Here is a 25,543-nt window from a genome sequence, read left to right on the forward strand (position 1 = left end):
GCCCACCCATTCTCTCTTTTGCCCTCAAATAAACAAATATATTTAAAAAAAAACTTCCCTAGAGAGCTAAGGAGATGGCTCAATGGTTCAAGGTATTTGCTTGCAAAGCCTGCCAGCCTGTTTTTTTCTTTAATGGGAGAGACAGACCCGTATGCTGTCTTGTGTCATATGCAACCTTGCGCACATGCCACCTGCTATATCTGGCCTAAGCGGGATCTGAAGAGTTGAACCTGAGTCCTTAGGCTTCGCAGGCAAGTGCCGTCACTGCTAAGCCGTCTCTCCAGCCCGAGCCTGGGTTTAATTTCCCTAGTGCCCATGCAAAACCAGATATACAAAGTGGTACATGCACCTGGAGTTCATTTGTAATGGCAAAGAAATCCTGGCACACCTACACTCTCTCTCTTGAAACAGAAAACTTCCCTAGAAAGATTCATTGTAAGCTCCCAACTTTTACAAAGCTATCCCCATTTTGAGATATTTAATTAGATATATTATGGTGGCTGAGAATAAATGTTAAACACACCTTTTAAATATTGAAATCCAAGTAAAGGAGGCTTAAATAGTGTTCTTAGTTCAGAGCTCCCTTAAGACAATTATCTAAACAGATTATTTGCTCCTTCAAGCATTGAACTTTTCTTTATGTGTAACACTCTATTGTCTAATTAAATTAGAAAATGCTCCTAACAAAGATGGTACTGACTTGACATAACAATTTATACTAATATACACATAATATTTGCAACCAGAACCTCTAAGATCTCCAATTTTTCTTCTTTTTTTTTTTAGAGAGAGAGAGAGAATTGGTGTGCCAGGGCCTGAGCCACTATAATCGAACTCCAGGCATGCCATCCAGTGGGGCCTGTGTGACATTGTGCTTGCCTCACCTTTATGCATCTGGTTTACGTGGGCTCTGGAAAGTTGAACATGGATCCTTAGGCTTCACAGGCAAGTGCCTTAACCACTAAGCCACCTCTCCAGCCCCAAGATGTCCAATTTTCTAAAGTCAAAGTAACTCACAGAGCTTCCTACTATAATCAGTATACCTGACGACTCTGAGTGAAAATGGTTTTGTTAAAACACCAAAAATTAGAATAAGCACATTAAACCCTAGGGGTCTGACTAACATACTTAATTTCGGTAACTAACGCACACACAACAGTGCTTGGTTTATGAGGTCTTGAGGATTGAACCCAAGGGCTTTGTGCATCTTGGGCAAGCATTCTACCCAACTGAGCTACATCCCCAATTCCTATACTGTGGTTTTGTTCTTCAAGGTAGGGTCTCACTCTAATAAGATGTAATCTCAGGATGCCTTAAACTCATGGCGATCTTCCTACCTCTGCCCCCTGAGTGCTGGGATTAAAGGCGTGCGCCACCATGCCCAGGATTTTTTTTTTTTTTTTTTTTGGTTTACCAAGGTAAGGTCTTGCTCTAGCCCAGGATGACCTGGCATTCACTATGCAGTCTAAGGTAGGAGGATCTGTGAGGCCAGCCGGGGACTACAAAGCGAGTTTCAGGTGTGCCTGGGCTAGAGCGAGACCCTGTCTTGAAAACAGCAGAAAGTAGATGGTCTTCCCGAGGATGACACGTAAGGCTGTCCTCTGACCTCCACATGCACGGACACATCACAACACACAGCAGGGCTCAGGAGACGGCTCAGCAGTTAAAGCACTGGCTTGCAAAGCCTGACAGCTTCCTCATATGTTGGAAAAACAAGAGAGACAGAGAGAGGGGGTTGTGAGAGAATGAAAGACAGGTAAGGTGGAAGGGAGAAAAGCCTGACAGGGTCTTGCTACAAAGCGGCACATGTATCTGGAGTTCATTTACAGAAAAGGAGGCCCTGGCACACTTATTCTCTCTGCTTATAAATAACAATCAGTAAAATTATTTTTTAAAAAACTACATAGCAAAGACACATACTTGTTGAATAATTTTTTTGACACAAGGCAGGGGGAGCCCCTGATAGTTGGACTTGATGATCCACTTGAGTAGATGATGTCCCAAAACCTCAAACACCATGCAGATATCTACGAGTGTGTTAAGGAAGAACAAGGTAGATTCCACCCCAATGAAAATGCTGTTTTATTTTCTTAATGCATAGACCTGAACTGAGAAAATAGGAAGTATGATTTCTGAAATCCTAAGATATAATGCTAGAGTCATTTAAAACACTCCTAACAGAAATGTGTACGTACAAGTCTGGTTCATGACAAAGCTACGCACACTAGCAGACACTCCTCCACTGACCTATGCTCCCAAAACTGTGTTCTGGTTTTTCTAGGTAGCGTCTCGCTCTGGCCCAGGCTCATGGTGATCCTCCTACCTCTGCCTCCCAAGTACTGGGATTAAAGGCATGTGACACCACACGTGGCTGAGAAAGGAAACTTTTACAAAAGAAAGCTAACTAATGAATATATATGGTACTATTATAACATTCAGAAATTCCATTTGTCTACAATCACTATAGGAAGAACTGCTTCAATACTAAACAGTGTGCTCTCTAATAAACTAAATAAAATAAAGGGCTGGGTGTGGTGGCACACACCTTTAAATCCAGCACTCAGGAGGCAGAGGAAGGAGGGTCTCCAGTAGAGCTAGATGCACTAAATAGCCCATGTGGCTGGAGTTCACCTGCAGCACCACGAGGCCCTGGTGTGTGTGCTCGTGCACGCGCGTGCACACACACACACACTCCCTCTCCCAAGTAAATTAAATATTAATTCATATGTGTGTAGTATCCTTTAAAGTGTGTCTGACTTTAAAAAAGCCAGGTGTGGTGGCTAAAGACCCTACCTTGAAAAACAAAACAAAACAAGATCACAGAACCTGTATTTAGTAATACAAAGCTTTTTTTTCTTTAAAAAAAATTTCTTTTGATTTTCTTTAAAGGTGTGGAAGAGCTGGGTGTGGTGGTACAAGCCTATAATCCTACCATTCAGGCTGAAGTACAAGGACCATCATGAGTTCAGGGCCAGCCTGAGCTACAGAGTGAGTTCTTGGTTGGCCTGGGTGAGAATGAAACCCTGCCTCAAAAAAAAAAAAAAAAAAAAAGATGGGGGTTAAAGCAATATAGTGAAAAAGCACATGATACAAATAGACATAATTCATACCTAAGTTGAGAAATGTACAATAAAACAAAGCAATTTATTATACATTACCCTGAAAGGACGACACCAGTATCAATTCATATAAAACCAGTTCTCCTGTATACAATGATCTCAAAATTCAACTTCTTAAAGGATACGTGTTCCATTAACACCTGATATTTTAAAGTCATCTAGTAGTTGAACAACCATTTCTCTGCTTGGATCACCAGGGTCTGAGTTGCGAACCTGTGTTAGGGAAGAAGGAGCACTGTTCACCACCGGCATCAGCCTAGCAGCGGGGGAACACAGGCCACACGGGAATGCCAATGTGTTGCCCAGTCCCTGCACGTCTTCACACTCTTTCTTTCTTTGCCTTCCTTCCCCCCCCCCCCTCTCGCTTTCCAGGTAGGGTCCTGTGCCAGCTCAGGCTGGCCTTGAACTCACAGTGATCCTCCTACCTCTGCTTGAGATCTGGGATTAAAGGTGTATGCCACCATGCCCAGCTATAGACGATCTTTCTAATTCAGCTATCCTGTCACTCAAAGTGTAGATTCTAAATTAACTGCTATGAAGTTAAGGAACTTACAAACTGAGATAAACAGGACCTAAGTCCAGGCTTTGTATGGTAAAGATGAAGCTCTCTCTACAAACTGAAGCAGTCCTGATACGCAATAGGTGAAGATAAAAGCTCTGTGAAATTTACTCGAGCTTCTAAGATTTTAGAACGTAATTTTAAATAAGCAGATGCTATAAATTTACTCAAACAATTTTTCTTTAACCACAGTAGGAAAGACAAGCATATATACGACAGTGCTACTAACCACATAAAGCATGCTCTATAAAGTTTATGCTTATTTTAAAGCTGGGCGTGGTGGTGGTGCACACCTTTAATCCCAGCACTCAGGAGGCAGAGGTAAGAGGATCGCTGTGAGTTCGAGGCCACCCTGAGACAGCATAGTGAATTCCAGGTCAGCCTGGGTTAGAGTGAGACCCTATCTCAAAAAACCAAACCAAAACAAACAAAAGAAAAAAGTTTATGCTTATTTTAAAAATTGGGGGAAGAATTCCATTATAAACTAGCCCATCAATGGCTGGTTAAGTGGTTAAGGTGCTTGCCTGCAAAGCCTAAAAGTCCATGTTCGACTCTTCAGATCCCATGTAAGCCAGATGCACAAGGTGACACAAGAGTGCAAGGTGGCACGTGCACACAAGGTGGCGCACCTGTCTGGAATTCAATTTCAGTGGCTAGAGGACCATGACAATTCTCTCCCCCTGAAAGCCTCCCCCACATAAAAAAAAAGGCCAGTCTGTTGGGTTTGACACACACAAAAAATTACTAGTAACAATAAAGCACACCAATGCCCACTACACGAAGGGGTGTGTAAGTATTTCAACTTCCTCTACACTTCACCAAGGATAGATAGCGGAACGCCACAGTTGAGTACACTTGACTGTGTCCGCCTCTCGGTCTGTCTCAATTCAGTAAAACATTATTTATCTACAATGCACTTCAGATCACAAACATGTACATCATACTCACCGACTTCAGCAAACGGATCTCGTCAAGGGCTGTCTCAGTGTAGTGTTCAGCACTCTTAACTACTTTCATTGCCACAAACTTCTTCCCCCTAAGAAACAAGCACAGAAAATTAGACTACAATCCTATCTCTACTTTTGGAAGCTCAGATGCAGTTACAAGTGAAGACGGTCTGTAGGTACAAACCCTGAGCCCTGCTACCCAGTAGCCAACTACAAACTATTTCTACACAGTCATGCATACCAACTGGCTATACGTCATTAATACCAAGAAAATCTGTCTTCAGATAATCTCAATAACTTCTCTAAATAAAAACATACCTTCTGCTGGGCATGGTGGAGCACACCTTTAATCCCAGCACTCGGGAGGCAGAAGCAGGAGGATTGCCGTGAGTTCAAGTCCAGCCTAAGACTACCATAATTAATTCCAGGTCAGCCTGGGCAAAACCTACCAGTAAAGTTTTTATTGCTGGGCTAGAAAGATGGCTTAGAGGTTAAAGCACTTGTCTTCAAAGACAAAGGACCCAGGTTCGATTCCCCAGGTCCCATGTAAGCCAGATGTATAAAGTGGCGCATGCGCTGAGTTTGTTTGCAGTGGCTGGAAGCCCTGGCGTGCCCATTGTCTCTCTCTGCCACCCTGCATCTCTCTATATATACATACATACAACTACATGTCTGTCTCTCTCAAATAAATAAGTAAAAATAAAACACGAGGCCGAGAATGGCAGTGCACGCCTTTCATCCCAGCACTTGGGAGGCAGAGGTAGAAGGATCACCAGGAGTTCGAGGCCACCCTGAGACTACACAGTGAATTAAGGTCAGCCTGAGCTACAATGAGACCCTACCTCAAAAAACCAAAAAATAAAAAAATAAAACACACAAAAAAATTTAAAAAAAGGAAAATAAGAATATAAGTTTTTATTGCCTACAATTTTTCTTTTTTCTTCTTTTTTTGTTGCTTTCTTTATTTTTTTATTTGCTTTTTGGTTTTTCAAGGTAGGGTCTCACTCTAGCTCAGGCTGTCCTTGAACTCAAAGTGATCCTCCAACCTCTGCCTCCCAAAGGCTGGGGCTAAAGGGATGCACCACCATGCCTGGCTTGCCTGTAATTTTTGTGTGGAGAAAAAAAAATTTTTTTTTAATTTTTTTGTTCACTTATTTGAGAGCGACAGACACAGAGAGAAAGACAGATACAGAGAGAGTGAGAATGGGCACGCCAGGGCTTTCAACCACTGCAAATGAACTCCAGACGCATGCGCTCCCTTGTGCATCTGGCTAATGTGGGTCCTGGGGAATTGAGCCTTGACCAGGGTCCTTAGGCTTCAAAGGCAAGCGCTTAACCGCTAAGCCATCTCTCTAGCCCGCGTGAAGAAAAATTTTAGACTGTGTGGTAAAGAAAATATGTTACAGAAATAAATGCATTGATCAGAATATTATCTGTAGTCTTAACACTGAGAAGAAAATGATGACTTTATATATCATTCAGTATTTATAAACTCTTGAATCTGGGAGTTTCATGTGCTTTACTGATTTAATTTAATCATTTGCAAAGGTAGAAAGGCATATATGTAACCTATTCATCATGACAGAAGTGATTTTTCTAAGAAATTAAGGATGACTATGACAAAATTCTGATCAAGGAATTGACGATGGGCCAGGTGTGGTGGCTCATACCTTTAATCCCAGCACTCAGGAGGCAGAAGTAGGAGGATCACAGTGAGTTTGAGGCCACCCTGAAACTACATAGTGAATTCCAGGTTAGCCTGAGCTAGTGTGAGATACTACCTTGGAAAACAAAACGAAGAAAAATAAATAAATAAATAAATAACTGACCAAGGACTGGAGAGATGGCTCAGTGGTTAAAGCACTTGCTGGCAGTGCCTAATGACCTGGATTTGATTCCCAAGAACCCACATAAAGCCAGATACAAAAAGTGGCACATATATCTGGAGTTTGTTTGCAGCAGTTAGAGAACCTGGACCATTCTCTCTATTTAGCCAATTAACAGATAAAAATATTTTTAAGGGCTGGAGAGATGGCTTAGCGGTTAAGCGCTTGCCTGTGAAGCCTAAGGACCCCGGTTCGAGGCTCGGTTCCCCAGGTCCCACGTTAGCCAGATGCACAAGGGGGCGCACGCGTCTGGAGTTCGTTTGCAGAGGCTGGAAGCCCTGGCGCGCCCATTCTCTCTCTCTCCCTCTATCTGTCTCTCTCTCTCTCTCTGTCTGTCGCTCTCAAATAAATAAATAAATAAATAAAAATTTTTAAAAAGGAAAGAAAAGAAAAAAACAGGGCTGGAGAGATGGCTTAGTGGTTAAGTGCTTGCCTGTGAATCCTGAGGACCCTGGTTCGAGGCTCAATTCTCCAGGACCCACAAGGGGGCGCACGCATCTGGAGTTCTGTTTGCAGTGGCTGGAGGCCCTGGCGCGCCCATTCTCTCTCTCTATCTGCCTCTTTCTCTCTCTCTCTATCGCTCTCAAATAAGGAAAAATAAACAACAACAACAACAACAATTTAGAAAGAAAAAAAAAACAAAACATTCACCAAGCATCATAGCTTTTAGGAGGCAGAGGTAGGAGGATTACCATGAGATAAAGGCCTGCCTGGAACTACAGAGTGAGTTCCAGGTCATCCTGGGCTACAGTGAAACCCTACCTCAAAATAAATAAATAAGTAGACCTAGAGACAGACTTAAGCCTCAATCATCTCTGAGTATCATTTAATTCTTTTTACAGGACCATGAAAACTTACTGAATATCCCACGATAGCCACACTGTTGAAAAGTGTCCCCAGCCCAACTTTCGGATCACATGGTATCTCCCATTGAACAGGTCTCCGATTTTCACAAGATGATAGCCTCCTGGAAGAAAACACATGGAACGTTACCAGAAGAACCAAAGTGAGAAACGATCGGAAAAATCAAATGTGTCTTACATTTCATGTCTCAGCATCAATATTCCTTTAACAAAAATAATAGCTTTTTCTATAAAACAAATTTGATAGAAAGAAAAAAAAAACAGTCAAATCAGCCACACTGTTCACTATTAAGTAGCTCATGGGGCAAAACATAATTTAGCAGATCTTAAAGGGCAAGAGAGTTCAGATGGTAAAGTATTTTTTAAAAATATGTTTTGTTCATTTTTATTTATTTATTTGGGAAAGAGAGAGAGAGAGAGAGAATGGGCACACCAGGGCCTCCAGCCATTGCAAACAAACTCCAGACACATGCACCCCCTTGTGCATCTGGCTAACGTGGGTCCTGGGGAACGAAGCCTTGAACCGGGGTCCTTAGGCTTCACAGGCAAGCGCTTAACCGCTAAGCCATCTCTCCAGCCCCAGATGGTAAAGTATGTCTAGCAAACATGAGAACCTGAGCTTGATTTCCAAAACCTGTGTACAAAGTGCAGGAGTGGTGGTCCTCACTTGTCATCCCAGGTCAAGGCTCCCTGATGCCTGGTGGCTAGCCAGTCTAGCCTACTTGACAGGCTTCAAGCCTTTCAATGAAGGTCTGTCTCCAAAAGGGAAGGTGGGTCTGGTGAGATGGCCTGAGTTCAATCCCAGCAGTCAAGTAAAAACCTGGGCATTGTCATGTCACACACACCCGTAATCCAAGTCCTGTGGAAGGCACCAACAGAACCACTGGAATTCACTCATCAGTCAGAATGTCCAAAAATGGCAGCCGGGGCTAGGTTTACTGTGAAACTATGTCTCAAGGAAACACAGAAGAGTGACAAAGGACACCTGGCGTTTTCTTCTGGCCTCTGTATGTGTGCGCGCACACGCCAAGGGCAGACAGCACTTAGGAAAAGACACCTGAGGCTGCTGTCGGAACTACCACTCGTGCGCGTGCATACACACTCGCACGCTTCTGATCACACAAAGACTTTGAACTGACCAAACAAAGCCTACAGACCCACCCCACTCACGAAAGGATAAGCTTACATATCACAATACTCTTGGCTCCTTCAAAACTTCTACAGACTGAGCTAACAGACCTGCTGTTTTTGAGGTAGGGTCTCACGATAACCGAAGCTGACCTGGAGCTCACAGTGGCCTCAAACTCCCAGAGATCCTACCTCTGCTTCTCAAGTGCTGAGACTAAAGGCGTATGCCACCATGCCCAGAATGTTTTATGAAAGAAAATAATGGTTAGGAAGATGGCTCAGCCGTCAAAGATGCTTCACTGTAAAGCCTGCCGGCCTGGGTTCAACTCACTGGTACCCACGTACACAGCCAACCACAGAAAGGGGCGCATCCACCTGGAGTTCATTTGCAATGTCAAGAGGCCCTGGTGTGTCTGATCTCTCCCTTTATCAACTCTTCTTTCAACCTCTCTCTCTGCCCTTGTACATAAGGTACTTGCTTATATACTAGAAGCCCTAAATTTATTGTACAACATTTTCAAGAAAGGGCTAAAAATTTTAGTATCATAATTAACTTTGGTTGGATGCTCAAAACCAGCCCGTGAGGCTACATAGTGAATTCCAGGTCAGCCTGGGCAAGAGTGAGACTCTACCATGAAAAATGAAAACAAACAAACAAAAAAAAATGACTTTGGAACTTGGGTGTGAGTTTAATCCCAGCACGCAGGAGGCCAGATAGGAGAATACTGCTATGAGTTGAGGGCCAGCTAAAGTGGAGTGAGACCCTACTGACTTAGGAGCAGAGCATGGTGGCACATGCCTTTAATCCCAGCACTTGGGAGTCAGAGGGAGGAGGACTGTCGTGAGTTTGAGGCCTGCCTGGGACTGCAGTGAGTTCTAGGAAAGCCTGAGCTAGCCAGATAGAGTAACACCTACTTCACAACGCCCCCAAAACAAGCCCAGTGTGACACACGGCTTTAGCCCCAGCACTCGGAGGCAGACGTAGGAGGATCACCATGAGTTCAAGGCCACCCTAAGACTACAAAGTGAACTCCAGGCCAGCCTGAGCTAGAATGAGACCATGCCTCAAAAAAAGAAAAGAAAAAGAAAAAGAAAAAAAAGAAAAGAAACGAAAAAGAAAAAACTGAATTTGGCAAAGTGTGTCCAGCTAAGAACAAATACTATTTCTGGTATCTAAAAAGAAAGCAACAAGCAAAAACATTCTGACTGTGCACTCCGGCAGACAGGTCAAACACCCAACAGAAAGAACAGCTGGGCGGAGTGACACACGCCTTTAATCCCAGCACTTGGGAGGCAGAGGTAGGAGGATCACTGAGTTCAAGGCTACCTTGAGACTGACTACACAGTGTATTCCAGGTCAGCCTAGACTAAAGCAGACCCTATCTTGAAAAATAAAAATAATTTAAAAAGAGCTCCAAAGAGATGGGTTATAACCCTGCTCAGTATCTTTGCATCAACTTACCTTTACAATAATCATTGGGGTCTTCCTGCTCATCATCATCGGAGCCCAGGATCTCCTCTTCCTGCTCCGGGAGGTCGCTCTCAGGGTGCGGAGCAGAGCCTCGGGGCTGAGTTTCAGGTCTAAGGATGACACAATCATGTTCGTATGGACCCAAGAAAAGAGGACCTTAAGAAACTGTCATCATCAGCTTTTTCCCACTCAATCTTCCAACAATGTAAGAATAGTATCAAGGTATTGTCTATAGCTTTTTCTTGTGTTTAAAAGAAATACATCAGGGGCTGGAGAGATGGCTTAGCGGTTAAGCGCTTGCCTGTGAAGCCTAAGGACCCCGGTTCGAGGCTCGCTTCCCCAGGTCCCACGTTAGCCAGATGCACAAGGGGGCGCACGCGTCTGGAGTTCGTTTGCAGAGGCTGGAAGCCCTGGCGCGCCCATTCTCTCTCTCTCCCTCTATCTGTCTTTCTCTCTATGTCTGTTGCTCTCAAATAAATAAATAAATAAATAATTAAAAAAAAAAAAAAAGAAATACATCAGGGCGGGGTGGCTCATGCCTTAATCCTAACACTCGGGAGACAAGACGTAGGAGGATCCCTATGAATTTGGGACCCTGCCTCGGAAAACAAACACATCTACATTAAAAAGTTAGCAGCTGGAGAGATGGCTCAGCAGTTAAGGTACTTGCCTGCAAAGCCTATGGACCCAAGTTTGATTCCCCAGCATCCCTGTAAACCAAGAGCCAACAAGTGGAACATGCACCTAGAGTTCATTTGCAGTTGCCAGAGGCCCCAATGTGGCTTCTCTCTGTCTCTCCTCTATCTCTCTCTGCTTGCAAAAAAGCAAATAAAAAAATAAAAAATATTTTTAGGGCTGTAGAGATGGCTTAGTGGTTAAGTTGTTTACCTGCAAAGCTGAAGGACCCAGGTTTGGTTCCCTAGTAGCCACGTAAAAGCCAGAAGCACCAAGTGGCATATGCCTGTGGAGTTGGTCAGCACTGGCTGGGAGCCCTGGGGCACCTATTCTGCCTGCCTCTCTTTTATCTCTCTCTGCTTACAAATAAGTAAGTAAGCTTAAAAAAAAAATCAATCCCTAGCATCCACATGAAAAGGCCAGGTTTGGGGCTGGGAAGATGGCTCAGCAGTTAAAGCCATTTGTTTACAAAAAGCCAGGTCTTGCATGCAACCCCAGTCCAGTAGGGGACAGACAGGAGAATCACTTGGGCTTGCTGGTCAGTTAGTCTCATAGAAAAAGGGAGGGCTGGAAAGACGGCTTAGCGGTTAAGCGTTTGCCTGTGAAGCTTAGGACCCCAGTTCGAGGCACCATTCCCCAGGACCCACATAAGCCAGATGCACAAAGAGGACACATGTATCTGGAGTTTGTTTGCAGTGGCTGAAGGCCCTCGCGCGCCCCTTCAATCTCTCTCTCCCTCTTTCTCTGTCAAATAAATAAATATTTAAAATGTGTAACTACATCCTTCCCAAATAACCCAAAACCACAGAAGCCTGGGACAGTGCCTTGGTATGATGCTATGCTGCTTTACAACATCAGGCTCCTTTAGTGAGGCAGGCAATAAAATACTAAACACTAAAGCAACAAGAAAATCAACCATCATTTTGTTAGTGTAAGCTCAATGGACGTTATAACTGTAATCCTCAGTAGGAGTCACACAAATGACGGCTCTGAAGGGAAGGCGTTATCACAGCAAAGCTGTCCGAGACCCTGCGGTAAGATGGAGAAGAGAAGCAGCTGCACGCCCCCCCCCCCCCACACACACACACACACACACACACACACAGCTCAGCATTCACACGGGGACTGAGAGAGCAGGTTTCAAGAACACTGTTAACAGGGTTCCTGTTCTGGAAAAAGTGAAATGTAAAGATGAATACAAACTGGACAAAACATAATATAAACACCCTTAAGTCTCAAATGTTGGAAATATTTATCTATGAAAACTATGAAACAATCACATCACTTAACAATTTGACAAAACTATTTTAAAAAAAAACACCAGCATACTCAGGCTCAAGATGGCTTAGCAGTTAAGGTTTTGCTGGCAAAGCCAAAGGACCCTGGTTCAATTCCCTAGTATCCATATAAAGCCAGATGCACAAGTTGGTGTATGTGTCTGAAGTTCATTTGCAGTGGCTAGAAGTCCTAGCATGTCCATTCTCTCTTAATCTGCCTCTCTCTCTCAGGAATATATAAAATAAAATACAGGGCTGGAGAGATAATAGCAGTTAAAAACACTTGTCTGCAAAGCCAAAGGAGCCAGGTTCAATTCTCCAGGACCCATGTAAGCCAGATGCACAAGATGGTGTATGCATCTGGAGTTCGTTTACAGTAGCTAGAGGCCCTGGTGCACCCATTCCCTCTTTTTCACTCTCTCTCAAATAAATACATGAAAATATTTTTTTTAAAGCTAGGTGTCATAGTGAATGCCTTTAATCCCAGCACTCAGGAGGCAGAGGCAGGAGGACTAGGAGTCTGAGGCCATCTTGAGACTACACAGTCGATTCCAGGTCAGCCTGGCTACAGCAAGACCCTACCTCAAAAACACAAACCAGCTGGGCGTGGCGGCACACGCCTTTAATCCCAGCACCCCAGGAGGCAGAGGTAAGAGGATCTCCATGAGTTCAAGGCCACTTTGACACTACATAGTGATTCCAGGTCAGCTTGGGCTAGAGGAAGACACTACGTACAAACACCCCCCCCCCCCGAAAAAAAAAGAAAACCAGCTCACTGTTGGGTTGGGGTGAATTCAGGAAGAGTTCTGCTGCTTTCACATTGAGCTGTGTCTTCTGCCCTGCATTTCACTCCATGAGAAACTGTACTTCTGATATCTTTTTAAAGTTGTATTTTTTACATTTACTAATTACTATTTTATATATTTATCACATTATTGCTATGTTTACATTTATTTAAAAATTTTTTTGAGGGGCTGGAGAGATGGCTTAGCAGTTAAGTGCTTGCCTAAGGACCTTGGTTCGAGGCTCCAATTCCCCAGAACCCACATAAGCCAGATGTACAAGGGGGCGCACACGTCCTCAGTTCATTTGCAGTGACTGGAGGCCATGGTGCGCCCATTCTCTATCTGCATCTTTCTCTGTCTGTTGCTCTCAAAATAAATAAAAATAAAAAAAAATTAAAAAATTTTTTTGAGGTAGGGTCTCACTTTAGCCCTAGGCTAACAGAACTCATACCGTAGTTCTGGCTTATAACTTTTGTATTTAATTTTTTTCTTAGGTCAATTAAATCTTTTAAAAAATTTATTTCGGGGTGGGGGGGCATACAGAGAGACAAGGAGAGAATGGGTGTTCCAGGGCCTTCAGCCACTGTAAACTAACCCCAAACACATGGGCCACCTTGTGCATCTGGCTTACATGGGTCCTGGGGAATCAAACCTGGGTTCTTAGGCTTTGCAGGCAAATGCCTTAACCACTAAGCCATCACTCCAGCACTATTATATTTAATTTATATGCATGGTCACACACACCTTTAATCCCAGCACTTGGGAGGCAGAGGTAAGAGGATCGCCATGAGTACAAGGCCAGACTGAGAATACACAGTGAATTCCAGGTCGGCCTGGGCTAGACTGAAACCCTACCTTGAAAAAACATACCGAAACAAAAAACCCAGTACAAAAGTATACACTAAGTGTGTGTGTGGTTGTGTGTACACATGCAGGTGCAAGCACCCTGTGTTCATGTGCGCAGAGGCCAGAGAAGGACGTCAGGGGTTGGATGGGTCTCTCATGACAGGAGCACACCGCTGGCCGTGGCGCTCCCTCCCGCTGCCTAGGTTCTGACTGAGCCCCAGTGGTCTTCCCGAGTCTGGCCGACCGCAGCACTGGGGACAGGTGTGCACGGCACACCAGCAGGAGCTGGGGCCTCGCACTTGCGCAGAGCACGCTGAGCCACCTCCCCACCGCAAGGGGCCTCGCTCTTAAGAGGTTTAGAGGACGCGCGTGTCTCCAGAGCTGCAGCAAGTGGAGGATCCATGTCAAATAAACACCTTGGTCTTGGCACATTTCCTTCAGATGCCATATTCCTGTACAGTAACGCCGGGCCAAGAGACATGCAATTTGTTTTTTTAAAAAAATATTTTTATTTTTGTTTTTTTTTTGAGTCGGAGGTCTCACTCTAGCCCAGGATGATCTGAACTCACTATTGAGTCTAAGGGTGGCCTCATAGTGATCCTCCTAGCTCTGCCTCCCAAGTGCTGGAATTAAAGGCGCGTACCAACACGGCCAACCTTGCAATTTGCTTTTTGACACATACTGCTACATTACCTTTCATAAATACTATGCTCACTTATACTTCCATGAACCATGTCTAAGCACTCTCCTTCTTCAGACAGGCTCTTACTAAGAACTCACTAAACAGCCTGGGTGGCCTCAAACGGATACCCAACTCCTTCCTCAGCTTCTGACCACTTTCATGTCCATAGCAAACATTATTAGCTTTCTCTCTCTCTTTTTTTTTTTTTTTTTTTTTTTTTTGATTTTTCGAGGTAGGGTCTCACTCTAGCCCAGGCTGCCCTGCAATTCACTATGTAGTCTCAGGGTGGTCTCGAACTCACGGTGATCCTCCTACCTCTGCCTCCCAAGTGCTGGGATTAAAGGTGTGCACCACCATTGGGCTTTGAGAGGCCACGGACGCGAGGCCTAGTGGAACTTCCTGAGCCTAGCTAAGGTTTGGCGACCTGTCTCTGGCCAGCTAGGACTCAGCAGGGCGCCACATTGCCTCCGGCCTGCTACTTCTGTAAAAAAGCTAGAGCTCCCGCGCATGCTTAGAACCAATCATTTCAAAAGTCTCTATATGCTATGGGCCCTGACACCTCATCCTTTCCTGAGATCCCCGCCTTCGTTCTCAACCTATATAAGCACCTGCCTGTTACAATAAAGTGAGATCCTGCTTCAACGAGTCAGTGTGGTTTTTCTCGGGTGCCTAGGAGAGGGACCGGGTCGTCGACACTCACCATCCCGCTCAGCCCCAGAAGAGACCGGCAGGACCGGCTCTCCTACAGCCCTGCCTGCCGGTGAGCCCAGCACGCCACCACGCCCGGCAGCTTTCTCTAATCTTGCCAGCCTAATGGGGAAACAGTCTAAAAAGATGGCACAATTTTAAGGTAATCTCACTTTCAATTAGCTGTATTAACTGGTTGAAATTTTAAAATTTTTTTTGGTTTTTCGAAGTAGTGTCTCGCAGTAGCCCAGCTGTCCCAGAATTCACTATGTAGTCTCAGGGTGGCCCCAAACTCACATGCCAGGCTGAAATTTAAATTTTAAGTATTTATTATAACCTAACATTTAAGCAAATAATCCATTTTTTTTCATATGGGTACAAAAATCCATGTTCCTGCCCGGAAGTGGTGGCTCACTCCTTTAATCCCAACACTTGGGAGGCAGAGGTAGGAGGATGACCATGAGTTCAAGGCCAGCCTGGGCTAGAGGGAGACCCTATCTTGAAAAACCAAAAAAAGGGGAGAACTGGGGGACAGTTCAGTGTGCTCTCTTGAAAACCTGATGGCCTGAGTTTGATCTCCCAGTACCCACATACAGCCAGATGCACAGGGTGGTACATGTGCCTGGAGTTAGTTTGCAGGGTCAAGAGGCCCTGGCATACCCATTCTCCCTCTCCTTTAAATTAATACATAAAATGTTTAAAAAAATAAAAACCAGCCAGGTGTGGTGGCGCACGCCTTTAATCCCAGCACTCGGGAGGGAGAGGTAGGAGGAACGTTTTGAGTTCGAGGCCACCATGAGACTACATAGTGAATTTCAGGTCAGCCTAGGCTAGAGTGAGGCCCTATCTCAAAAATTAATATAAAGTAAATAAATAAATACGAAAAAGAAACCAGGCTCCTCCAAGAAGTGACTTCAGGTGTGACGCAGCAGAAACCACAGGAGTGCCGCAACAACGCAGGAGATGGGCAGAAGCACAGTGAGCTCGAGGGTTCCCAAAAGTAACGTGAAAGAGTTAATCGACCGGAACTCGCCCATCTCAAGACTTCCATAGATTCATACCCACGCCACAGTGAAGAGTAAGAGCCTGATCAAACCATGCAAGAAAATGCTAGAATTAAATAATCCCCATTTTGAGTCATCACGTAGCAATCAGAGATCACATCACCAATACTGGGATGAACACCGTGTGATGGCAGGTGACGCATCAAGGAGTAATGCCAACGTGCACAGCTGGAGTTACAGGGAGACACGGGGACGTTCTATTACTGGTCTACAGTCTTTGAAAGTAACAATGTCAATAAAGACAAAGACAGGCTGTGGAATTTAGAGACACTCAAAACAATATTGTATGTCAGGCTGGGCTAGACACAGGGTAGGGAAAAACAGGACTAAGCTGCTTAAGTTTCTAGAAGGCTCACAACCTACATTTAAAATGCCACTACTTGTGACCTCAAAACCTCCTAGAAGCCTAAGTTCTCTAGAAGACATGCATTTAGACTGAAATAATACTGTTTTAGAAAGATGATTCTGAGTAAAGCACAAATATTAGGTAACTACTACATTCAGAACAGACTTTTTTTTTGGTCACAACGACCCATAATGCTTTCCACAATCTGACTTTCCACCACCCACTGCTTAGCTCCTCAGGTCATCTCATGCTCCTGCCCCTTCCCAGAATGTCAGGCTCCCGAGGGCAAGCTTGACTTTGCTGTCATGTTCTACATCTAGACCAAAGATGCACAAGGCACATCTCCTTCCTCTTCAGCTAACTCACTCTTCACAGTCCATGACAGCCTCTGCCACCATCGAATCCCTGCCCTCAAGGCAACCAGACTGCCAAGCACTGAAGCCTTTTCTGTGAAGGAAGGTCACGAGAATGGCTCTGCAAAAGGAGTGCTTCAGAAAGACGCCTTGGCAAGAGCGGTTGGTAGTTAGCAGGGCTCAAACGCACAGATGCAGGAGAGACTGCGGGAAACACAGCTGCTGCAGCCAAGGGTCTGCAGTGATAGACTGGGACTGCTCCTAGCTACATGGTTCATCAAGAGCCTCCATGCCTTGGGGAAAATACCCTAGTTAAAAGATTATCAGGCTGGAGAGACGGCTTAGCAGTTAAAAGTGTTTGCCTGTGAAGCCTAAGGACTAATGTTTGACTCTCCAGATCCACGTAAGCCAGACACACAAAGGTGAAGCAAGCACAAGGCTGCACATGCCCACTAGGTGGTGCAAGCATCTGGAGTTGGACTGCAGTGGCTGAGGCCCTGAGGCGCCAATTCACTGTTTTTAAAAAACAAGATTCTCAGCCGGGTTTGTTGGCACACACCTTTAACCCCAGCACTCAGGAGGCTGAGGTAGGAGGATCACTGTGAGTTCGAGGCCACCCTGAGACTACATAGGGAATTCCAGGTCAGCCTGGGCTAGAGTGAGACCCTACCTCGAAAAACCAAAAAAAAAAAAAAAAGAAAAAAAGAAAGAAAAAAGATTCTCACAAGTTTAACAAGGATGTGAATATGGAACTTGTGAGGTTATGAAAATCCTAACTTTCAGCAATGTGTATAGAAATACAGAAAAAGAAGCAACCAGGTGACTGGAGCATTTTTCTAGACACTGGAGTGCTTACACTCATAGTGTGCACATTCCAGCATGAGGGAACAAAAAAAGATGAAAAAATGCCAAAATTTATCTGAACCTATCCTCTAGCTCTTGAGTTCCATATGGTCAACAGTAACAGGACTGTGACGCTTCAGTAAGGGGATATCAGTTTAATCTAGAATAATCCAAAATGGCAGTTCCATAAATAAAACTGAAATCTAGGTGAAGGAACCAATTTAAAAATTATGTTTTGGCTTAGAAATAATTTAGCAATAAACTAAGAGCTCAGAGACTTGACCAACATGTAAACTTCAGTCGTTTCTTTCTGCTTTGGGGAATGAAGAACTGAACACCTTCTAATGTGTTCTGGGACCCTTGTTAAGAGTTAAATTGCGACCCCGCAAACAAGATGCTGGAGTCCTAACCGCAGTACCTCAGAATGCGGCTGCACCATCAGGCCGCGGGGACCCTCCCACACAGCCCTGAGCAGGAGGAGTGCAGACGCACAGTCGGGAGGACAGCGCACAGACACAGACAGAAGACAACCAAACCCCAGGAACGCAACAAAACCAGACAGACTCTTCCTCATGCTCCACGCAAGATAGCTGACATTGTCATCTTTTTGTTTTTCCCAAAGCAGTGTCTCACACTGGCTCAGGCTGACCTGGAATTCACTATGTAGTCTCAGGGTGGCCTAGAATTCACAGCCATCCTCCTACCTCTGCCTCCCAAGTGATGGGATTTAAAGGCGTGCACCACCATGCCCCACTGACATTTTGACTTTAGATATCTACACTGCAGATCTGTAAGACAATAAATTTCTGCTGCTGAAGTCGCCACGTCTGTGGTGCTTTCTTATGGCAGACTGAAGAAGTCTTATTTGCATACTTATTCCCTTAAGATATCATAAGCCCCAAGAGGAAAGAGGCTGCCTGTGTTCATGGAATCTTCATGACCCTTCAAGAGTATCACACAGGGATTACAGAGATGGCTCAGTGGTTCAGGGCACTTGCTGGCAAGGCCTAACGACCAGGGTTCAATTCCTCAGTACCCACATAAAGCCAGATGCACAAAGTGGTTCACGTGTCTGGAGTTCGTTTGCAGTGGGAGGAGGCCCCATGCCCACTGCCACCTGCCTCTGCCTGTCTCGCTCAAATAAACAAGAGAGGACCTGATGCACAGGGCTGGGGAGGCGGCTCAGCAGATAAAGCACTTGCTATACAAGTATGTGGATCAGGGCTTGGGTCCACAGCATCCACATAAATGCCAGGTGGGCGTGGCAGCTTACCTGTGATGATGAACAAAATTGAATAATGGTGTTCTGGCATTAACAAGACTGATTGAGTAAATAAAGTGGAGAGCAATCAACAACCTCTGGCCTCCACACGCACCAGCTAACCATGCACCATGCCCATGGGAAAACACACACACACACACACACACACACACACACACACACACACACACAGCGCCTCAAAACAAAAAACCTGGGCTGGAGTGATGGCCCAGCGGTTAAGAATGTGTTCTGCACAAGAATGAGGGTTCAGACCATGGGAACTTGAATCTTCAGAACTCATGTGCAGAGCTGGCATGGCCACACACCTCCGTAAGCCCAGTAAGACCAGAGAATTGTTGGGGGTTGCAACAGCAAGCTCCACAGTAAGAAAGAGCCTCCATCACAAGGAAAAAACAGGTGGGTGAGTGATGGAGAGGGGCAGCCTGTTTCTCTCTGATCACAGCAAGTAATGCGAAAGGGTGCTGCAGGCTGAGTGTGAGGAGCGTTGCATTAGCATACAGACATACAAGTACCATACATACACACTAAACCACACACAGTACACACAAAAAAATAAAACAAACTTGCCAGACATGGTGGCACTAAAACCAGCACTTGGGAGGAAGACATAGGGTAAGCATGAGTTTAAGGCCACCCTGGAACTAGAGTGACTTCCAGGTCACTGTAGTGAGACCCTGCCTCAAGACAAAAACAAAACAAAACAAAACAAAACAAAACAAAACAAAACAAAACAAAACAAAACAAAACAAAACAAAAAAACCATAGGGGACTGGCGAGATGGCTTAGCAGTTAAGGCGCTTGCCTGCGAACCCGTGTTCTACTCTTCAGGCCCCAAGTAAGCCAGATGCACAAGGTGGCACATGTGTCTGGAGTACATCTTCAGTGCTGGAGGTCCTGACGCTTCTCTCTCTCTGGTCACAATGGGATTAAACTACAAATGAGCAACCAGAAAAATATACAGAGCATACACAAAGTAATGGAGACAAAACAGTGAAACTACTGAATGAATGGGCCATTGAAGAAATAAAAAAATTCATAGAATCATGGGCTGGAGAGATGGCTTAGTGGTTAACCGCTTGCCTGTGAAGCCTAAGGACCCCGGTTCGAGGCTCGGTTCCCCAGGTCCCACGTTAGCCAGATGCACAAGGGGGCGCACGCGTCTGGAGTTCGTTTGCAGAGGCTGGACGCCCTGGTGCGCCCATTCTCTCTCTCTCCCTCTATCTGTCTTTCTCTCTGTGTCTGTCGCTCTCAAATAAATAAATAAATAAATTTTAAAAAATAAAAAAATAATAAAAATAAAAAATTCATAGAATCAAATGATAAATCAGCAGATGGGAAGAAATAATAAAAGATTAGAGCATAAATTAATGAAATAGAAATAAAATACAAGGAACCAATGAAACAACGAGTTGGTTCTTTGAAAAGATAAACAAGATTGATAAATCCTTAGCCAATCTGACCAGAAGAGGGAAGACACACAAATGAATAAACATCGATGAAAAAGGTGCCATCACAAGAGAGGCCAAAGAACTTCAGAAAATCACAAGGACCTACTCTAAGAGCATCTACTCCTCTAGCGGGCATGCTGGCTCGCGCCCCGCCCTCAGGAGGATCACCACGAGTGCAAGGCCAGCCTGAGACTGCATAGTGAATTCCAAGAACTCTACCTCGGGGGAAAAAAGAAACAAAAAACCCAGCACAAAAAACACGTACTCGGGCTGGAGAGATGGCTTAGCAGTTAAGCGCTTGCCTGTGAAGCCTAAGGACCCCGGTTTGAGGCTCGGTTCCCCAGGTCCCACGTTAGCCAGATGCACAAGGGGGCGCACGCGTCTGGAGTTCATTTGCAGAGGCTGGAAGCCCTGGCGCGCCCATTCTCTCTCTCTCCCTCTATCTGTCTTTCTCTCTGTGTCTGTCGCTCTCAAATAAATAAATAAATAAATAAATAAAACACGTACTCCTCTAAGTTTGAAAATCTGAAAGAAATGGATGATCTCCTCGATTTGCATGACCTACCAAAATTAAATCAAGATAAGATAAACCATTTAAACAGACCTATATAAAAACAATGGAGATCCAAGCAGTTATACAAAATCTCCCAGTTAAAAAAATTCTAGGGGGTTGGGAAATGGCTTAGCAGTTAAGGCATTTGACTGCAAAGCCAAAGGACCTAGAGTTGATTCCCCAGGACCCACATAAGATGTACAAGGTGGCATGTGCATCTGGAGTTTGTTTGCAGTGGCTGGAGGCCCTGGCATGTCCATTTTCTCTATCTCTTCCAAATAAATAGAAAACAATATATTTTTTAAAAGTCCAGGCCCAGATGGATTCACTGGTGTTTTACCAGACCTTAATGGGAGAGCTAACACCAATGCTTCTTAAATTTTCCCATAAAATAGAAAAGAATTCTACTGAGCTCCTTCTATGAAGCCAGCATCACCCTGATAACAAAACCAAACTAAGATAGAACAAAAAAGAAAACTACAGACCAATCTCTCTCATGAACATAAATGCAAAAATTCTCAACAAAATAATGGCAAACAGAATACAAGAATATATCAGAAAGAGCATTTACCCCAACCAACTAGGCTTTATCCCAGAGATGCAGGGATAGTTCAACATATGCAAATCGATAAATGTAACACACTATATAAATGAAGGACAAAAATCACATGACCATCTCAATAGATGCAGAAAAGGCATTTGACAAAATTCAACATCCTTTCATGGTAGAAATCCTACAGAGACTGGGAATAGAAGGAACATATCTTAACATAATAAAGCTATTTATGACAAATCTATAGCCAACATAACACTAAGTGGGGAAAAACTTGAAGTTTTTCCACAAAAAGCAGGAACAAGATAAGGGTGTACTCAGGAGACTGAGGTAGGAGGATCACTCTGAGTTGGAGGCCAGCCTGAGACTAATTCTAGGTCAGTCTGGGCTAGAGCAGGACCCTACTTCAGGAGAAAAAAGGCATCTGCAGTTCATTTACAGTAGCTAGAGCCCTGGTATACCCATTCTCTCCCTTTCTCCCCTTGCAATGAAATAAGTATTGGAAGTCTTAGCCATAGCAGTAAGGCAAGAGATACACATAAAAGGGATACAAATTGGAAAGGAAGAGATCAAGTTATCATTATTTGCAGATGGTATGATCCTATACATAAAGGACCCAAAGACTCTACAGCAAACTGGTAGAGATGAAAAACACTTAGCAATGTAGCAGGATACAAAATAAATACACAGATATCAGTAGCTCTCCTACATACTAACAACAAACATGCTGAGGATGAAATCAGAGAATCACTCCCATTCACAATTGCCTCAAAGAATATAAAGTACCTTGGAATAAACTTAACCAAGGAAGTAAAGGATCTCTACAGTGAAAACTTTAAAACAATCAAGTAAGAAATTGCAGAAGACACTAGGAACTGGAAAGACATTCCATGTTCTTGAGTTGGAAGAACCAATTCTTCTGTATGTTAGCAACCTATACATTTAATGCAATCCCCATTAAAATTCCAATGGCATTCCTTCAAGGAAATTTTAAAAAATTCTAAAATTCATTTGGAAGCACACACACATACACACACACACAAAAACCTTGAATAGCCAAAACAATTTTGAGCAACAAAAATAAGGCTGGAGATATTACCATAACCAATTTTAAACTATATTACAAAGTCGCAGTAACCAAAACAGTGTGGTACTGGCACAAAGACAGGTACATCAATGGAGCAGAACAGAGGACCCAGATATAAATCCAGGACTACAGCCATTTGGTTTTTGACACAGATGCCAAAAATATTCACTGGAGAAAAGACAGCCTGTTTAATAAATGGTGCTGGGAAAACTAGATATCTATATGTAGAAGGATGAAAATAGATCCTTGTCTCTCTCCAAGCACAAGAATCAAGTCCAAATGGACCTGGGACCTTAATATCAGATCTGAAACCCTGAAACAGCTAGAGGAAAAAGTAGGGCAAGCCCTTCAACATATTGGAATAGTCAATTCTGAATGTAACCCCAGTTGCTCAGGATATAAAAACCACTATCAACTACGGTGATCACATGAATTACAATGCTTTTGTACAGCAAAGGACACTGAATAGAGCAAAGAAACAACATCTGGAATAGGAGAAAATCTTTGCCAGCTACACATCTGACAGAGGATTAATAGCCAGGATATACAAAAAACTCAGAAAACTAAATAATAAACCAAACAACCCAATTTAAAAAAAAGGGGGCTATGGAACTAAATAGAGTTCTCAAAAGAATACAGATGGTATATAAACATTTTTTAAAATGTTCTACATCCTTAGCCATCAGGGAAATGCAAATTCAAACTGCTTTGAGATTTCATCTCACTCCTGTCAGAATGGCTGTCATCAAGAAAACAAAAGAAAAAATGTAATCTGGAACAACCATTATGAAAATCAGTATAGAGGTTCCCGAGACAGCTAAATAAATAAATTTACCAAGCTGGGCGTAGTGGCGCGTGGCTTTAATCCCAGCACTCAGGAGGCGGAAGTAGGAGGATTGCTCTGAGTTTGAGGTCAAACCGAGACTACGTTTCAGGTCAGCCTGGGCTACAGTGAGACCCTACTTCACAAAACCAAAAAAAAAAAAAAAACAGATTTACCATATGACCTAGCTATACCACTCCTAGGCATAAATCCTAAGGACCCTTCCCATTACCTTAGAGATACTTGCACAAACATGTTTATTGCCACTGTATTCACATGTGTCTGGAGTTCGTTGCAGTGGCTAGAGGTCCTTTAATACCCATTTTCTCACTGCTTCTTTCTCTCTCCCCCAAATAGGTATTATTTTAAAACACTAATTAAGCCAGGCCTGGAAGCACATGCCTTTAATCCCAGCACTCGGGAGGCAGAGGTAGGAGGATCTTTTTCTTTTTTTTGAGGTAGTGTCTCACTGTAGACCAGACTGACTTGGAATTCACTCTGGAGTCTCAAGATGGCCATGGTGGTACATACCTTTTAATCCCAGCACTCAGGAGGCAGAGGTTAGAGGATTGCTGTGAGTTCCAGCCTGAGACTAATATAGGTCAACCTGGCCTACAGCAAGACACTACCTCAAAAATAAATAAGTTAAAAAAAAAAAAAAAGTAGGGGCTGGAAAGATGGCTTAGCAGTTAAGGCATTTGCCTGTGAAGCCTAAGGGCCCAGGTTTGAATCTCCAGGTGCCACGTAAACCAGATGCACATAGTGGCGCATGCGTCTGGAGTTTGTGTGCAGTGGCTAGAGGCCCTGGCACGCCCATTCTCACTCATCCTCTATGTCAAATAAATAAATAAATATACAAAATAAAAACCCTGATAGCATCTTAAATTCAATGAAAACATTTTAAATTGCAATTATCTACCTACATAATTCTTAACTAAACTGTCTGCATAGTACCTGGAAGAGTTCTAAACAGCTGCCAGTTACCCTGACTTTTCTTTCTTGCTCAGAATGACTTCAATTACAGTAAAAGAAGTGAAAAAAGGGCTGGAGAGATGGCTTAGCAGTTAAGTGCTTGCCTGTGAAGCCTATGGACCCCGGTTCGAGGCTCGGTTCCCCAGGTCCCACGTTAGCCAGATGCACAAGGGGGTGCACGCGTCTGGAGTTCGTTTCCAGAGGCTGGAAGCCCTGGCGCGCCCATTCTCTCTCTCCCTCTATCTGTCTTTCTCTCTGTGTCTGTCGCTCTCAAATAAATAAATTAAAAAAAAAAAAGTGAAAAAAAAATTATATTTTAAGGCTACAGAGGTGGCTTAGCAGTTAAGGCGCTTACCTGAAAAGCCAAAGGACCCAGGTTTGATTCCCCAGAGCCCACATAAGCCAGATGCACAGGGTGGCACACGCGTCTAGAGTTCATTTCTAGCGTCTGGAACTGGTGTACCCATTCTGTCTGTGCCTTTCTCTCTCAAACAAATGAATAAATAAAATACTTTTTAAAATGTTATTTTAGCCAGTAAAAAATGTAACTTAGGGGCTGGAGAGATGGCTTAGTAGTTAAGCGCTTGCCTGTGAAGCCTAAGGACCACGGTTCAAGGCTGGGTTCTCCAGGTCCCACGTTATCCAGATGCACAAGGGGGCGCACGCGTCTGGAGTTCGTTTGCAGAGGCTGGAAGCCCTGGAGCGCCCATTCTCTCTTTCCCTCTATCTATCTATCTGTCTGTCTGTCTGTCTGTCTCTCTGTGTCTGTCGCCCTCAAATAAATAAATAAAAAATTTAAAAAAAAATGTAACTTAGGAATAGAAAGGACTTGAGGAGCATAAGCAACTGGCTATCTAAGGGTGAATGTGTCCTGCCAATTACTCCACAAATCTAAACTTGACCCTAGCTAAGTCATCTGTCTCCTTTCTTCCTTTTCAGCAGACAAATTCCTACGCACCCATTTTTTTGTTTTTGTTTGAGGTAGACTCTTGCTCTAGCCCAGGCTGACCTGGACTCCTCAGAGTGGCCTCAAACTCAGAGCAACCCTCCTACCTCTGCCTCACAAGTAGGATTAAAGGCATGTACCATTTTTTAGACCAGCTGGAAGAAGCCATTCTACTTGCAGTTCAATGGGAGAAAGAGATACCACCAGTGAAGATACTCAACAGTGGTACATGCATCTGGAGTTCGTCTGCAGTGGAAGGAGGCCCTGATACACCCATACCCCCAAAATAAATAAAAATATCTAATAAAAAAAAAAAAAGTGAGCCGGGCGTGGTGGCACACACCTTTA

General features: G+C 44.0%; 1 protein-coding gene across 2 annotated transcripts in view; it reads right to left on the reverse strand.

The window, feature by feature from the left end:
- Srpk1 (SRSF protein kinase 1) overlaps positions 1-25,543 on the reverse strand; it is a 48,017-nt gene that overhangs the window by 17,045 nt on the left and 5,429 nt on the right. For both annotated transcript variants that reach the window (XM_045156442.1, XM_045156443.1), the window contains 5 exons: positions 9,965-10,083; positions 7,370-7,478; positions 4,627-4,714; positions 3,245-3,332; positions 1,921-2,027 (listed from right to left, as the gene is read on the reverse strand). In XM_045156442.1, coding sequence (XP_045012377.1) covers positions 1,921-2,027; positions 3,245-3,332; positions 4,627-4,714; positions 7,370-7,478; positions 9,965-10,083 — 511 coding nt within the window. The remainder of the gene's footprint in view (positions 1-1,920; positions 2,028-3,244; positions 3,333-4,626; positions 4,715-7,369; positions 7,479-9,964; positions 10,084-25,543) is intronic.

The sequence above is a fragment of the Jaculus jaculus genome, chromosome 8, assembly GCF_020740685.1.
Source record: "Jaculus jaculus isolate mJacJac1 chromosome 8, mJacJac1.mat.Y.cur, whole genome shotgun sequence".
NCBI lineage: Eukaryota > Metazoa > Chordata > Mammalia > Rodentia > Dipodidae > Jaculus > Jaculus jaculus.